At 45.5% G+C, this 15,393-nt stretch overlaps 1 protein-coding gene across 2 annotated transcripts; it reads left to right on the plus strand.

Annotated features, from left to right (window-relative positions):
- The first annotated feature begins 4,127 nt into the window (after positions 1-4,127).
- LOC109693189 (T-lymphocyte surface antigen Ly-9-like) lies at positions 4,128-14,901 on the plus strand. 2 transcript variants are annotated; one of them, XM_074047686.1, is made up of 6 exons: positions 4,128-4,235; positions 8,304-8,654; positions 11,170-11,442; positions 11,754-12,095; positions 12,192-12,458; positions 14,535-14,901. In XM_074047686.1, the coding sequence occupies exons 1-6, from the start codon at positions 4,187-4,189 to the stop codon at positions 14,612-14,614; spliced, it is 1,362 nt and encodes a 453-aa protein (XP_073903787.1). In that variant the 5' UTR covers positions 4,128-4,186; the 3' UTR covers positions 14,615-14,901. The 2 variants fall into 2 exon arrangements, with proteins under 2 accessions (XP_073903787.1, XP_073903788.1); XM_074047687.1 differs by having other exon boundaries at positions 11,904-12,095.
- Positions 14,902-15,393: the final 492 nt, after the last annotated feature.

Below are 15,393 nucleotides of genomic sequence, written 5' to 3' on the forward strand. Positions count from 1 at the left end.
TATGCCTATGTGGTAGGACAGTGTAGGTGGATTGCTGGCCTTGTCAGCTGAAAGTAAACTGCTGACAAGCCTGTGAACAAGGAAAGAAAAAAAGTTAATTACCTGACTTTTGTTATTCATCAATTGTATGACTGCTAGCTGCGTACCAGGTCTTAGAGGATGTGATGGCTTATTTGAGCAATGAAACTACATCTGGTATAATAGCTTTAATTAGAGTCACTATCAGCTTGGTCTTATGATAAATCCCTGCTATTCTTTAGGTCCATCTCTTCCGTACAGGCCAAATGAAAGAGTTGAATGAGGATGGGCGGGAATCACATCTTTCAACTCCTTGATGGTGGTGTTAATCTCTGCAATCCTCCAGAGATATGGTATTGCTTTCGATTTATTGTTTCTGTGGTAGAGGAACTTCCAATGGCTTCCACCTGGTCTTTGTTACCATAATAGACCTCATTCAATAGGTCAGGGAACCAATGTGGCGATTCTGGCAGCTGCCAATCATTTCTATTTCAATTATGCATTTCAAAACTGGCGGGATAATCACAGGATGAGTTCATGGGCCTGCTGTGAGCTGGATCTGAGCTAGAACTCTATTGATCACCTGACCTCCATAAGTCCCTGTTCTGACTAAAGAGCCATAGTGACCTTGCATCTCTTGAAGTCAGTGTACAGTACTTCTTCTTTTTTTTTTTTTAAGGCTCTGAGTTCAACCCCTAGTGCTCCAAAATAAAACAAAACAAAAATGAAAAAAAAGTGCATGTTGGATTTTGTTCCTACACAACTGATTAGGCTTTCTTTTTCTTTTTTGGTATTGGGGTTTGAACTCAGGTCCTCACAGTTGCTGGGCAGGCGTTCTACCACTTGAGCCACTCCACATGCATCTGCATTAGAATATTCCTGATTATTTTCTGAAAGTTCTGTTTATTTTCTTTTATCCAAAGCATGTTGCCCTGATTAAATGCTGTAGGTACCTTTGAGGGAAGGTTTGGAGAAAAATTAACAGCATAATATTGCAGTATGGTTCCAGCATCCTTTCTCCAGGGGACTTAGCCTCTCCTTCATTCAAGGGTTCTGGGTCTGTTGGCTGGCTCAAATCTGGGAATTGATTGTGACTTTCTGTTTTTAGCATTCAAGTTTGACTTTTGTCCACTTGATCTAGAACATTTCTGCTTATACAGAGCAAGTAAGAACTTACTAGGCTTTGTATCTATTTTACCTCTAGGAACATCATGATCAACTAGCAATATCATAGCTGTCTATGAGTCACACTACTCCTATTGCTTCATTGACTCTGCTGTCTAGTATGATAACCACACCCACCTTGCCTTTGGGTTGCACTTGGTTGGCCCTGCCACCCCAGGACAATTATTCCCTTGCATTTGGTCCTTCAGCAGAGTGTTGTGGTTCCCACTGTAAGATCTGGGCTACATTAAAGAGTGTTCATGAAGCCCTTAACATATGCTGGGACTCTTCTCACAAATTTCTCAAAGTACCAGTGAAACTTAGGCCTTCTAGACCCTTCTAGATGCTCCCAGTGTGGGTGAGTAGGCCTTAAATGACAAATCCTCTCTAACATTCCAATCTTCCTAAGTCTTAGAGTCACTTCTTTTATATTAAACCATGGGAAGTTGGGTTTTTCTAGTTTGCTCATGTTGGGTGTTCTTTTGGTCCATATTTCATCTAACCAACCAAACACCAGAGACCCTTTAACATCTACCCCTAGGATGTAGCATTAGATGCAGAATCAACTTGGTGAGCCCATATCAAATTTAACTTGATCCAACTTTATGTTCTTTCCAACATTATTCATACTGTTGGTATCTATTCTCATACATGTTCCCTGAATTTCTGCAATATCAATGAAAAAACTTGAACTAGTTCTTTTGGGAGTGTAGCGTATCTCCTCATAGGTCACACTTTGTATCTTCCTTTTACAGATTTGTTGAGACTTGCGTGTAGTTATAGATATATAAGCAAAGAGCCCTGATGGAGATGGGTCCTGAGGAGAATCAGTATTGTCTTGCAAGCAATTGTCTTAGGGGGAGCCATTGCTGCTTCCTCAGGCAATGCATGGTTAATCCCCACAGAAAAGTGGAGATCACTGGGTGTGGAGAGGCCCACACCCTGTGATTGGTGAGGCTACTACCACTGGGGGTAGGGCTGCTGCTGACATTGGGGGTCTACTTGGATTGGGAATCCACTTTTGTAGGAGATAGACAGGTTTTCATTGTATGTGGGAAGCTTTCTTCCACTGGTAAAGAAGACTCAGCAGAATTTAGGGACTCAATGTCCCCAGTTTCATCAGGGTTTTCTCACATTTCCCCATCCTTGTTTATAGCATCTCATTTTTCTGCTTTGCCCCCCCTCTTTTTGAAATTGGAGTTCAACTTCCATTGTAGTTCAGCCAATTTCAGGATGAAATTCTGTTTGATTTTCAGATATTTGTGGCTACAGGAGATAAGGCTCTTCTTTAGGATATACCTAGAGGCTATTAGATTATTTATGGTGCATTCAAGCTTGGGATTTGAATTGCTGAGCGCTTTCTTTTCTTTCATGACTTTGTGATATTAGGAGAAACCAACTGTTATGGTTTGGATTTGAAGTATACCCTAGAAAGACTCATGTTTTGGGGCTTGGTCTCGAGTTGGTAATGCTATTTTGGAAGGTTCTGGAAAGTTTGGGAGGTGGAACTTAGCTGGAGTAAGTAGGTCACTGGAGATGGGCTCTTCAGAGTGTGTTTTCCCGTATGTCTTCCTCTTGTCTCTACTTTCTGCCCACCATGAGATGAACAGCCTCCTCTTCTACTTGCTCCCACCTCCCTGAGGTTCTGAATCACTATGGACCCAGAATCAACACAGTCAAGTACTGTGGATTAACATCTCTGAAACTGAGCCAAAAGAAATCTTTCCTCTCTTAAGTAGTTTTTGTCAGGTATTTAGTCATAGCCATGTAAAACTAAAACACCAACCACCACCATCATAGTCCTTGGTTTTCCAAAGATGTTCCTAAGTGCCAAATATAGTCAGTTATGTTCTTACTTCAGATAAATAGTTGACTAGGAATATCCAATACAGATATTTTGCATATGTCTATAAACAGCTCAAATAGTGGACTTTCAGTGCTCCCTTTACTATTGGATATATAGAGTAATTGACACTTTAAAATCTAATCAGGTTGCTGAATTCTCAGAACCAACTCAGAAAAGTCATCCTTAAAATTCAGTTCCTATAGAGCCATTCTCAGTAATAAAATAAGTATTAGGGTTGTCTAATTATCTATAGAGAGATATACACACACATACAGAGAGAGAAAGAGAGAGAGACATAGAGACACAAAGACACAGACAGACACAGAGAGAGACAGAAAGAGCATGAACTAATAGGATATATACATATAGGAGACAGAGAGGAACAGAGAGATTTATTACAGGAATTGCCTGATGCAATTGTAGAGGCAACAGTTCCCATCATCTGACTTCTGCAAGCTGCAGAATAAAAAAACCCCCTGGTGTAATTCAGTCTGAGTTGGAAGAACTGAAAACCAGGGAAGTTGATAGTAAAGTCCCAGTCCGCAATCAAAGGTCCAAGAATCAGAGGTGCCAAAGTTCAGTGTCAGGAGAAGCTGGATGTCCTAATACCAATCTAGCCCGGAGCTTCCACGAAGCCTTTCCCAAGGTACTGATGGATTCAGCCTTGAGATGGGCAATGGGAGGATGCTGTGGTAAGGCACGTGGCAGGGTACTCCAATAAGCAAAACTGTACTAAGTAGGATTGCACTTACAAAGATAAGAAATCATTAGGAAACTGCTTTAGAAGCAATCTGCAGAGTTTGGAGTCCAAGGTGTGAAATTTGATGACAGAACATGAAGCTAAGCTTGTTGGCAAGATGTGAGTCAATTGTGGAGGGTCTTGTCCACCATGATTTTGACCCTAGCCTTGTAGGGGATGCTAGAGCCCTAAAAGGTTTAAAGCAAGCTATGATATTGTGACATTGTTAACTTTGACTTTAAAAAGCTGATGATTCCTATCCTTCCTTCTTTCATGCCCCCTCACTTTCTTATCTCGTGACTCAAAAACTACATGATTAAAGTGGTGACACTAAAAACAGGAAATGCTTGTGGGCTGATGTTGACACATGCACAGTCCAGCAGCTGCTTTTGAGGCAGCTCAGTCTATGGGTGAATAATATGGACCATTTTCCACAGTTGTCTTTGCTCCTTCTCGGTCTTCTCATTGGTAAGTCTGCCCCTTCCTCACCAACCAGGCTTTCAAACACTGGTTTGCTCTTCCCACTGAAGGTGCTGCTTCTCTGAGAACCAGGTTCTGCATGTATAAGTGTGCAGGTGTGTGCATGGGCTATAATTTCAGGTCTTATAGGCCCAGATTGTATTCTTGCCATCATCACATTTCTTCTATTTGATGATAAACAAGGAGCTTGGGCATTTCCAGGGAAGCAGAATGATGGCAGGGTGTGAGATGGGGATTAGCTACACCTACTTCAGGACTTTTGGTAGGTGCTGGAAACTTTGGGAGGTGGGACTTAGCTGGAGGAAGTAGGTCACTGAGGGGGCAGGTCTTCGGGGTTACCTTGGGAGACTCAACTTTTTTTGCATCTTGCCATTTTAAGGGTGTTCCCTGAGACTTTCAGGTTTTTAAGAATCCATGGGATGTAGTACCTTGGGATTTGTGTTCTGTGTATCTTTCCCCTTTCTCCTCCTGCCAGCCCCTGAGAGGCACCCTTCAGTCTGAATCGGGACTTCCTTGTTCTGTAAGTGACTGAACAGTGGATCTCAAGTCTGGCATGTAGTTGGCGTCATTCTGAATTCTTACTACTCACACTCGAGGATCTGAGAGATGGGCTTGGGTGTTGGTTAGAGGAAGACAGTTCTTGAGAAATTCATGGTGAGGGCTTGGGTTCTTAGTCTCTGGAGTTTCAAGCTTTCACTTTCATTCTCCTTTAGGGGAGTCACCTGCCTTCAGGTGTGTCCTCTCTCCAGCTTTAGGTGTCCGGTTAACATGCTGACAAAGCTCTTTGATATGTTGAAAGCTTGGCAATTTATGAACACTTTCATTTAGACTTTTTCTGGTAACATTGTTTATTTTTGGTGGTACTGGGGTTTGAACTCAGGGCTTCAAGTTTGCAAAGCAGTCAATTAGATTTTTAAAAAATTGACTCCTATGAGGATCGTGTAATATGATAAGGCAGATAGTCTTACACCTGTTTTACAGATGATAGCCTGAGAGGTTAGGTAGCATGTTCTGGCACCATGGTTGGTGATCTGGGACACGGGTCAGCATAACCCAATGGTAGGAATGCAGCAGCAGCAATGAGGAAAGTCTGGGAAACCTGCAGTGTCCTCAACCAAAGGCTCAAATAGAACCAAGAAGCTGGATTCTTGTAACATTTCTCCCACCCCCATTTTCCTCCTACCTTACAGAGAACATGCATCTGGAGCTTCCCCACTTCCTGGTCTCTAACCAGACCCTTGATGGTCACTGTCCACAGGGGCATCTCTTGGGCCTAAGGCAAAATTTGGGTCTTGCCTTAAAAATGTGTTCACGGTTCCTCTGTTCAGTTCTAGAAACACCTTTTGAGGCTTCTTGTGTGCCAGGTCCTCTGCTGTGTGTGAGGTAGGAAAAACACAGTGTCAGTGTAACATAAATTGAACTAGCATAGAGAAATTCTGCTGCAGGCAGCACAGTGTAACTAACAGAGCATCAGTTTTGGGGTCAGACGTGCCTAGGTCTTATTTTTGTTTTTTCTTTTTTTTTTTTTGGTGATACTGGGGTTTGAACTCAGGACTTTGTGCTTGCTAGGCAGGTGCCTACCACTTGAACCATCCCCCAGCCCTGCACCCAGGTTTTAATTTAGACTCAGTCCTAGCTAGGGATTTTGGGAAAGTTTCCTAAGCTCTTTGACTCTCATGGACTTCATCTGTAAAATGAGAATAATAATATGTGCCTTATAGGACTGGGCATGGTGGCTCCTGTCTATAACCCCAGCTTCTCAGGAGGTGGAGATCAGGAGAATCAAGGTTCCAGGCCAGCTCAATGGGGAAAATTTTCGTGAGGCCCTATATCAGCCAGCAAGCTGGGTATGGTGGTATGTATCTATGATACTGGCTATGTGGAAAAGTAGGTAGGTGGATCTTGTTCCGCAGGTGGCCACAGTAAAAATGTGAAACCCTACCCAAAAAATAACTAAAGCAAAAAATGAATAAATATAATAAAATAAAATAAAAAGGAATGGGGGAGTGGCTCAAGTGGTAGAGTGTCTGCCTAGAAGGTATAGGTTCAAACCCCAGTATTGCCAAAAAGAAAGAAAAAAAGAAAAACAAAGAGTATGTAGTTTACAAGATTGTTAGAAGGATTAAATAAAATAACATACACTATGTGTTTGACTAAGTGTCTGGCTGTTGACATTTATGTCCTGCATCTGACTGTTCGATGTCACTTTCCCTTTACTTGAACTTGAAAACAGGGTGGAGGTGTGGCTCAAGCAGCAGAGCACCTGCCTAGCAAGCACAAAGCCCTGAGTTAAAATCTCAGTACCACCAAAAAAAAAAAAAAAATCAGGAAACAGGATTCATGCCAGGAAGCCTGACATATCCTGCTCAGAACTTACTATGGGGTGACTCACCCGGCCTGACTTTACCTTACCAACAGAATCCTGTTCCTTCCATCTTCTCCATTCCTTGGGTAGCCCATGGACTCTGGGGAAGGACACACAACACAGCTGTTTATATGAGGCTGAATGAAGAACAAGCTTAAAACAAAACTAGCCAACAAAGCTCAGAAACCCAGAGAAGCTATGGCTGGCTTAAAAGTAGAAGCTGGGACAAGGCTGCAGGAAGGGAGAGGGACTTGAACCATGCCCACTCAGTTACTGTGCTGGGGATGCTGCTTACCCAAAGTGGGATTCCCCTTGGTCAGATCTCAGACTGCCCCAGCGTGTGGAGAGGAAGGTGTTGGGGTCTGTACCACACTGCTGTGGGATGCTTCTCACCAGCTTATAGCAAAGAAGAAGTGAACAGGGGCTTCCGGTGGGTTCAGCGGGCTCAGTGGTGAGTGCACCAGGTGCTGCAGTTACCCAGAGAGGTGTGCACGGCCCCCACAAGGTGGCCTCAGCCTCCCACTACTTACACCCACAGTTATTATCACAGGACTTTTCGGTTTAACTTTTAGCAAAGGACCTGCTTCCTCATTTGGCCTAACTGCAGTGATGTGGCCAGCACTTCTGGTTCCAAGTGTGAATCAGACCCAAACCCCCTTCCTGAGCTATGAGGCCCTTTTCCTCTAGATGACTGTGTGGAGACCTTGGTCAGCTTCCAGCTTTCTGCTCCTGGGATTGCATGTCTGTGTGACAAAAATACCGCTACCAGAGATGGGTCACACTAATGAGGAGTGGCTTAAAAGTGTCTCTACAAGATACTGACTAGTTTCAGTGAGATGCAAGAATCTTTTAGAATACTAATAAGGAATTCTAGTCAATTATAATAATTCACTATAATAGTTACAGTGAATGCTAACAGGGAATAATGAATAGTGTTTCCTTGTCTTATTTCATGTAACCTTCACAAAATCCTAGGTGCTACTCTCTGTTTCACAGATGAGAAATCTGAGGTTAAGTAACTTCCCTGAGATCACACAGTGCCTATAAGAGTGAAAGTTTGAACTTGGGTGATCCTCCTGGTCTTACACTCTTCTGTCAAATCCAGGATAGGCTGGGATCCTAATGACTGTCCTACTGAGTACCTTTAAACCAGCGTGGCCAGCACAGCACTGATCTTTCTGCTCCACAAAGACATGCTCCCAGCGATCCTTGCTGGGCCTCAGAGGAGCTGGCTTTTGTTTCAGAAGTGGTTGGACAAGCAGCTCTGGGGATGGCACAAGGCAGTCCCTGCTGGAAATGGGGCTGGACTCTGAATTCTGGCCTTAGCTCATCTGTCACAGAAGCATGACTCAGAGTGGCAGAGGGGAACATCAGGTACCTCCCCAAAATTTGCTTCCTTCCCTTCCACTTGGCATGTGCAAGCCCTAGGGTAGCATTCAGGCAACCATTTCACTTTATGTTAGTTAGTTCAACTCTGAAGCAAGGCCCTCTCCTGTGAAGGCCAGGTACTTGCTCGTGCTCTGTGTCACTATCAGATTGTGCGGTTCTGAGCAAATCACCAAAATTCTTTGGGTCTCTGTTTTCTCATCTATGAAATGGGAGCAACAATTCCTTCCCTGACTCACTCTCAGACCTATTGTGACCATCTGGCTTAGTCAGGATGCCCTGAAGCTTCTATTCTGTGTCCACAGGGTCAGCGACCACCAGAGAAGACCTAGCACCTCTGGTGGTAACTGGGATGCTAGGAGGGTCTGTCACTCTGCCCCTGGAACTGTTGCCTGGACAGCAGGTAGAGAGTATCTCCTGGATGGTCCGTTCAATTCCCAGGGCAATCGCTTCCATCACAGTGGTAGAAGCCGGAGGGCCACACACCTTTTACCAGGCGGAAACCCGGTACTGGGGTCGTTTGAGTGTTGTGGGCCCTAGCCACTCCCTGCACATCAGTAATCTAAGTCTGGAGGATTCAGGGTCCTATCGTGCCCACATCGACCTCAGGAGTTCTTATGTCACCCACACCCGGGAGTATCGCCTGCAAGTCTGTGGTGAGTGTCCTGGGGTAAGTGGATGAGGGCCATGTTAGACTCTCAGTCATTATCACAGCCTTCTAGTAACGTACAATTTTATTTCTCAGCATCAGACTAATGTTTGCTTACTGTAAAAAAGAAAAGTATAGAGTTGCTGGGGAGAATCTAAAAACTGTAGAGGCCCTTGCTGGGCACTGGTGGCTCATACCTATAATCCTAGCTACTCAGAGATCAGGAGGATCATGGTTTGAAGCCAGCCCGGGCAAATAGTTCGTAACACCCTATCTCATTCCCAACACAAAACAGGGCTGGAGGAATGGATCAAGTGGTAGTGTACCTGCCTAGCAAGCCCAAAGCCCTGAGTTCAAACTGCAAAAAAAAAAAAGAGGAGGTCCAGGACTTGCCTCAGACCAGTTGAAGCAGAACTCCTACCCAAGCAGTGGATAGGGAATGGCTTTTCAGACCCTGAGAGCTGGGTTTTTCCCCAACTTACTCATGGGACTTTGAGCTTCTGCATTGCTAAAACAGGAACACAATCTTCCTCTGAGAGCAAACAGATGCAAGGAGGAAGCTATTATATTCCTTAAAGAAAATTTGAAACATTTTAGCAGGAAACTACCAAGAGAACAATAAGGGCAAGCGTGGAGCACCACACAGCACCAAAAAGGCCAACACCTGGCTAATCTGGCCAGTAAAGACACCATGAGCCACTTTTGGATTCATACCATTTATTACTTAAACAGATAGTGAAAGGAAGGGTAACCAAAGGTTCCAAGCCCCTGGGTCCTTGTCCCACACACCTGCAAAGATGACACAGGCCTATGAGAGTATTCAAGTGGTGAACACCCCATGCTGAGGAGCCTGGTCTGGGCTGCAGCCAGGAGGTCTTATGGTCTGCAGCTCAGCTCGATGGAGGGCCCACACCAGGAGGAAGTGTCTCATGATGGCCTCCCAGAGTGAGATGGGCAAGGGAGAATTGACTTTGAGGCAGTGCCTCACAGCCTACTGGTCATTTCCTGTCTTGGGATTAGCTGTGGTTCCAGCTTTGCCTGGGAGAATTGTGCAAGGTCTCAGGGGGCCATGGCAGAGCCATTCTCCCAAATGGATAAAGGAAAGGTACAGATTAGTGAGGGTAGACATGGGGAAACTAACTGATGGGGGGGAAGGCACAGAGCCTTCTCCTTTTCTTTGGGTTGTGTGGCAGGAAATCTTCCTCTTAGATGGAGGCATTATTTTGGTGCCTCCTGGTCAGGTGTACTTGGCTGAGGAGGAAGCATTTTGGCTATGAATCAGACCTGGACTGGTTATGCCCTGATCTTTGCAACTCTGGGGGTGAGGCTACTAGAATCTGTGTAGGATAGCTCCCTGGCATAGGCCCAAAGCTGGTGGAGAGCCCTCTGGCTATGCTGATAGATGTTCAGGCAAGATGAGGTTATCCCGTGTACTAGTTCTGTGGACTAGTTGGTAAAGCTCTGTGCAGGAGAAAAGGCTGTGCTGACTGGTCAGGGGTGGGGTCTTCCACAAAGCCCTTCCCTCTGTGCTGACTCCAGTGTTAACAGCTATGATAATGGGCTGGGTTTTTAATTCTTCATAGGGCATTCCCCATGTCACTGGAGCCAGGAGGCAGGCCAGGGACTTTCTAGGCTAAGAAAACTGAGCTTCAGAGAGGAAAAATTACACACCTGCAACACAGCTAGAAGGTTCAGACATTGTGCTCTGTTCTCTGAGTTTCCAGCATGTCACCATGTGTAGCTGCCTGAGCTTGTGAAGACAATGAGGAGAAGACCTGCAGAAGTCAAAGGGGGAAGACTTTACCCTACAGAAGATACACTGGGGTGAGGCAGCAGAAAGTCACCTATAAATGGAAGTTCAGGTCGCCTTCTCCCAGGACACACTCTGAGTTGGCCTGTGTGATCCTATTTTTACATTTGAGCTGCCTCTGGGACTGCAATTGGCTGGGCCACAGGGCTGGGGCTGAATATCAGAGTGACCTCTCAGGCTCTGTGATCTTGTTGAGCCTGTTTTCGTCATCTGTCATCAGCAGTTGCTTTTGCTGCCTCCTGCAGTGCTCCTGGCTCTGGCAGATAATGGCAATGTGGACACCTGAAGAAGAGCATGGGATGTATGGGCCTAGGGAAAGAGGAGATGGGGTGCAGGTCCAAGGGAGTGGGAGGAACCTCAAAGGCTCAGAGAACCAACCCTGCTCAGGACCTAGCAGTCCAGTGTGTGATGTGGAGCCTCCTTCTGGGGAAAGGTGTAATTACAACACAGCTCCATGCTTGTAGGCCTTTATCTATTCTGTGCAGGGGTAGGAACCCAGGCTCGGGGGGTCAAATCATGGCATTTGGGTTTTGGATTCACCATTTAAATAGATGAGACATTGGGAAAATTACCTAAGTAAGAATTCTGAGCTTGTGAAATGGAACAGCTGTGACACAGGGTTTTTGTGACAACGCCTTGTGATTTTATGCCCTGTGAAGTGGAGGCCCAGAGGGGTTTCCCGGTCCTCAGTCTTTTCCTTTTGTGTGCACAGAGCAACTGGCCCAGCCCCGTGTTACACTGAGCTCCAGAACGGTTGAGGATGGACACTGCATCATCATCCTGACATGTGCAACAGAAAGCAGAGGATGTACTACCACCTACAGCTGGACATCCTTGGGTTCCCGGACTGTGGTGTCCCAAGGAGGGTCTGTCCTCAGTGTCTCCGTGAGGCCCGGAGACAGTGATCTGACCTTTACCTGCACAGTTAAGAACCCAGTCAGTAACAGCACCTCCCATCTGGTCTCAGTGCCACGCTTCTGCATAGGTACCTGGCTCCTCAGCCTGCCTCTAAGTGACCCCAGCAAGCACCTTGCCTAGCAGTTCTGGAGTGGGCAGAGAAAGTGGAGAAGGAATCTTGGTCCCCTGCAGGCCCTGTGGAGGGGGGATACCACCCTTGAGAGGGCAAGATAGGCTAGGAGTGGGTCTGGGCCTATGTGGTCATGAAGTAGAAAAAGAAGTCCCACTGGAGCTGATGGGGAGGTGGGAGGAGCCTTGGGCTAGAGGGGGCCTGGGGCTGCCCAGAGTGGGTAGGGAGACACTGAAGCTGACATTTTCTTTTCCTTTGTCTGCCTGCAGGGTCAGGAACTCTGCTAGAGGACATGGCAGGGGAGATAGTGATTGGCACCCTTGGGGAGTCAGCCACTTTCCCACTGGAGGTCCCAGTGGATCAGGAGGTAGGAAGTGTCACATGGAGCTCTGAAGGGCTTGTTGCTGTTTTGCAACCAGAACCAGGAGGCAAATCAGTCCAGGTTGGTGACATACAGGGATCCTTTAGCAGACGACTGAGTACCCCCCACCATGGCTATTCTCTTCAGATCAGCCCCCTGTGGCTGCAGGACTCTGGCCTTTATAGAGCCTGGATAACTCTGCGTACTCCTCCAGTCAACATCACCAAGGAGTTCACCCTGCGTGTCTATGGTGAGGAGGGGTTCACAACTGCTCTTTCACCTTTCCTCTCCCCTGCTTGACTGGACCAGAGCTTTCTCATAATTCTAGCATTTCCTCTTGGCACAGAGAGGCTGAAGAAGCCCAATATCACTGCCAGCTCCCAAATCATGAGGGACAAGACCTGCTTCATCACCCTGACCTGCTTCCTGGAACAGGCTGGAGAGGATGTTCAGTACAGCTGGGACCCCCCTGACCAGGGGGCAGTGGTGTCCCATGGGGGAGCCACTCTTAGTGTCTCCTGGAGATCTGGGGACAGCGACAGCTACTACTGCACTGCCAAAAACCCCGTTAGCCAGAACTCTAGCTCCGTTTCCACCAGACCCCTCTGCTCAGGTAATGGCTTTCTTCAGTGAACCTGCTCTTCCTGGTGAGCCTTGGGTCTGGTTCTCAGCATCCCTGCCTGCCTTCTTCTTGGATCTAGAAGCCGTTGAGGAAGGGGGATGGGTATTAGTTTGCAACAGGGAGTGTCTCCAAGGTGGCAGGAGATGAGAGCTCTGGAGCCACTGTCCCTCTCTGACAGCCTCACATCTTCATGCCTCAGCCTGCTGCAGACTCAGCTGGGTTTTGGTTTGTTTCTGGGACTCCCTGACGGAAGATGCTACCTATCTCCACTCAGTCCTTTAGAACCCCCTGAGGAGGGATCCCAAACATTCTTGGCTGTGTCCTCAGAGACACCTCAGCCCCTCCCTGCCTAGCGCTGCTCTGAGAGGAATCCAAGGCCGAGCTCCTCTGCTAGGCAAATGTGAACATCCCCTGGCTTCTTCTTTCAACTCTGTCACAGGCCACGGCAGAAAACCATCTCATCCATCCACACCCCAACTCTCTCCTCTTCTCAGTTGTTTTCTGAAACGATGGTCTCCGCTGTCTCCAGTTCTTCAGCCATTTACTCTCGAATCCCTTGCTGCTGGTTTGCCCCCAGCAGTATCCTGATTATTAATTTCAATGGTGTGCCCTAGTCCTGAGTTCTGACACCTGGGCAGGCTTTCCTCAGTCACCTGGGCAGCTCTCTCCAGGGCCCTTCCCTTCTGTGTCACATTCCTGCTCAGGATGGATGCTGCCCCATGCTCAGCCCCTTCTCTACTCCCCCTTTTTTTCTTTCTGTTGCCCAAGGCACAAATCCAGGTGTCACTTAGAGGCCTCTTCTTCCCCACTACTACAGGCCCTTGCTCACTTTCTCTTTATTTCTGGTTTGAACAATTGCCATGGCCTTCTAACTACTCCCTCCTTCTTTGGTCTTCTTCTTGGTTGCACTGACAGAGGGTTAATTCTGAATTAAGGAATGCTTGTGCTACGTTTCTGCTTAAAATCCTATGATACTGTAGGGAATGAAGAGGTATTAATCAAAAGTTGCAAAACTTCAGATAAACAGGAGGAGTAGGTTTCGAGATCTACTGGGCAGCAGGGTGATTAGAATCAATAAAAGTGTGTTATAAGAGCTGGGGATATGGCTCAGGGGTAAAACACTTGCTTGGCATACATGAGGCCCTGGTTTCAATTCCCAACACCACAAAAATATTGCATATTTCAAAATATCTAAGAGAGTAAATATCAAGTGTCTTACCATTAAAATGATAGGTAAATGAGGTGAGGAATATGTTATTTAACTTGATTTAACAATGCACACAAACACACATATATCAAACATCAACATTGTACCCCATATGTGTATACAGTTACGCATCAACTAAAAATAGCATTGATAATAAATTTTTAAAAATAAAACAACCTTTTGATATCTACCCTCTGTCAAAGGTAGAAGTATTTTAAGACCTATTCATTCATTCATTCTAGTAACAGGTTTATAAGGAGCATCTTTTATGTACCTGTGTTTTATAGCCACCGAAGACCCAGTGAAGAAGAGGTGTGAATAAATTTCTCATGCCTCAGAGAACTCACAGGTAGCAGTGGTGCAGTGGTTACAGTCTGCATCTGGCTAGCTTTGTGACCGTTTGTCTTCCAGTTAACTCTAGCAAATGACTGTAAGCGGCGCGGTGTTGTACAGTTATAACACTGAATGTGCTGAATTGTGGGCTCTACGCATCTCTGTCTTTTCCATTAGCAAAGACTGTGAGCAAAGCCCATTCTTCCTGCCTCAGCATCTCCAACACAACGTGCAATAAATAGGTGTTGAAAGTGTGGGTCTGACAAGGAAGTTTTTAAGGAATATATGTGCTGGGTGTTATGGAACATAAAGAGACATTATGACTAGTTTTGGACGTTTACATTCTTCCTTCTCTTTGGGCTTCGAGGATATTCCAACCCCATCCCCAGATTCTGCTTCCTAAATGGGTCTCCAGCCCACTCATACCACTGGCTTTTTTCTTTGAAAACCACCCCTCTCCCTCAATCTCCCTGTCTTCCCATTTCATCTTTCCTTCTTTCCCTAATCCATGGTCATTGTTTATTCAGCCTCCTTCCTTCCCTGCTCCCTGAGGAAAGAATTTCTTCTCCTTTTGATGCTGGGATCTTTGAGGATTGAACAGATTTGAGCTGACCTTCGAGAAGGCAAGAATAATAATATAAGCAGGAAGTCACCTTGGAGACACAGAAGTGAAGATTTCTGAAGGAAGAGCCCTACCAAGGTCAGCGACTCCTGGTGGAGTGAGAAAGGGATGTGGATTCAAAGTTACCAAGAAAATGCTACATTTCTTCTATTTAAAACAATCTGTTTTTTTTAATGTTTCAAAATGTTCATGAAGGAAAGGAAGTTTATCCACTTAAGAAAAATTGAATGGTTTGAAATGTAAAAAAATTAATAAAGTTATTGCACTGTTCACATACATTATTAATTTTTTGTTAAGGTTTAAGTAACTGGGTTCAGAGGCTCCAGCTTCAGCTTAAATGTCATCTCCTTACAGAGGTTTTGACCACCATATTGAAGTAGATCTTTCCTCTTATTCATAGTCATTGTACTATTTCAAAAAATTAGCTCAGAGGCTATTAGGCTGAGATGGCTCCAGTGTTCTGGACTCATATATGCAAACAGAAACTCAACTCAGAATAACTTAACCAATAAGAAAGCACCAGCCACCCTCTAACTCAGGACTTTCCACTTTAACCAGTCAAATATTTTGTCTTGCTTTGATGAGCACTGTATGAATGTTTTTCCCCGAGGAGCCCTTAACTACTTGAGGTCTAGGACTGCCTGATTTATCAATCACTGTTGACTCAAACTCTTTAAAATGTCAACATGTCAGGATTTATTTATTTAATATTAGGATTTGAACTCAGGGCCCTGCATTTTCTATGCAAGCATTCTACTTACTTG

Source organism: Castor canadensis, chromosome 11 (genome assembly GCF_047511655.1).
Source record: "Castor canadensis chromosome 11, mCasCan1.hap1v2, whole genome shotgun sequence".
Lineage (NCBI taxonomy): Eukaryota > Metazoa > Chordata > Mammalia > Rodentia > Castoridae > Castor > Castor canadensis.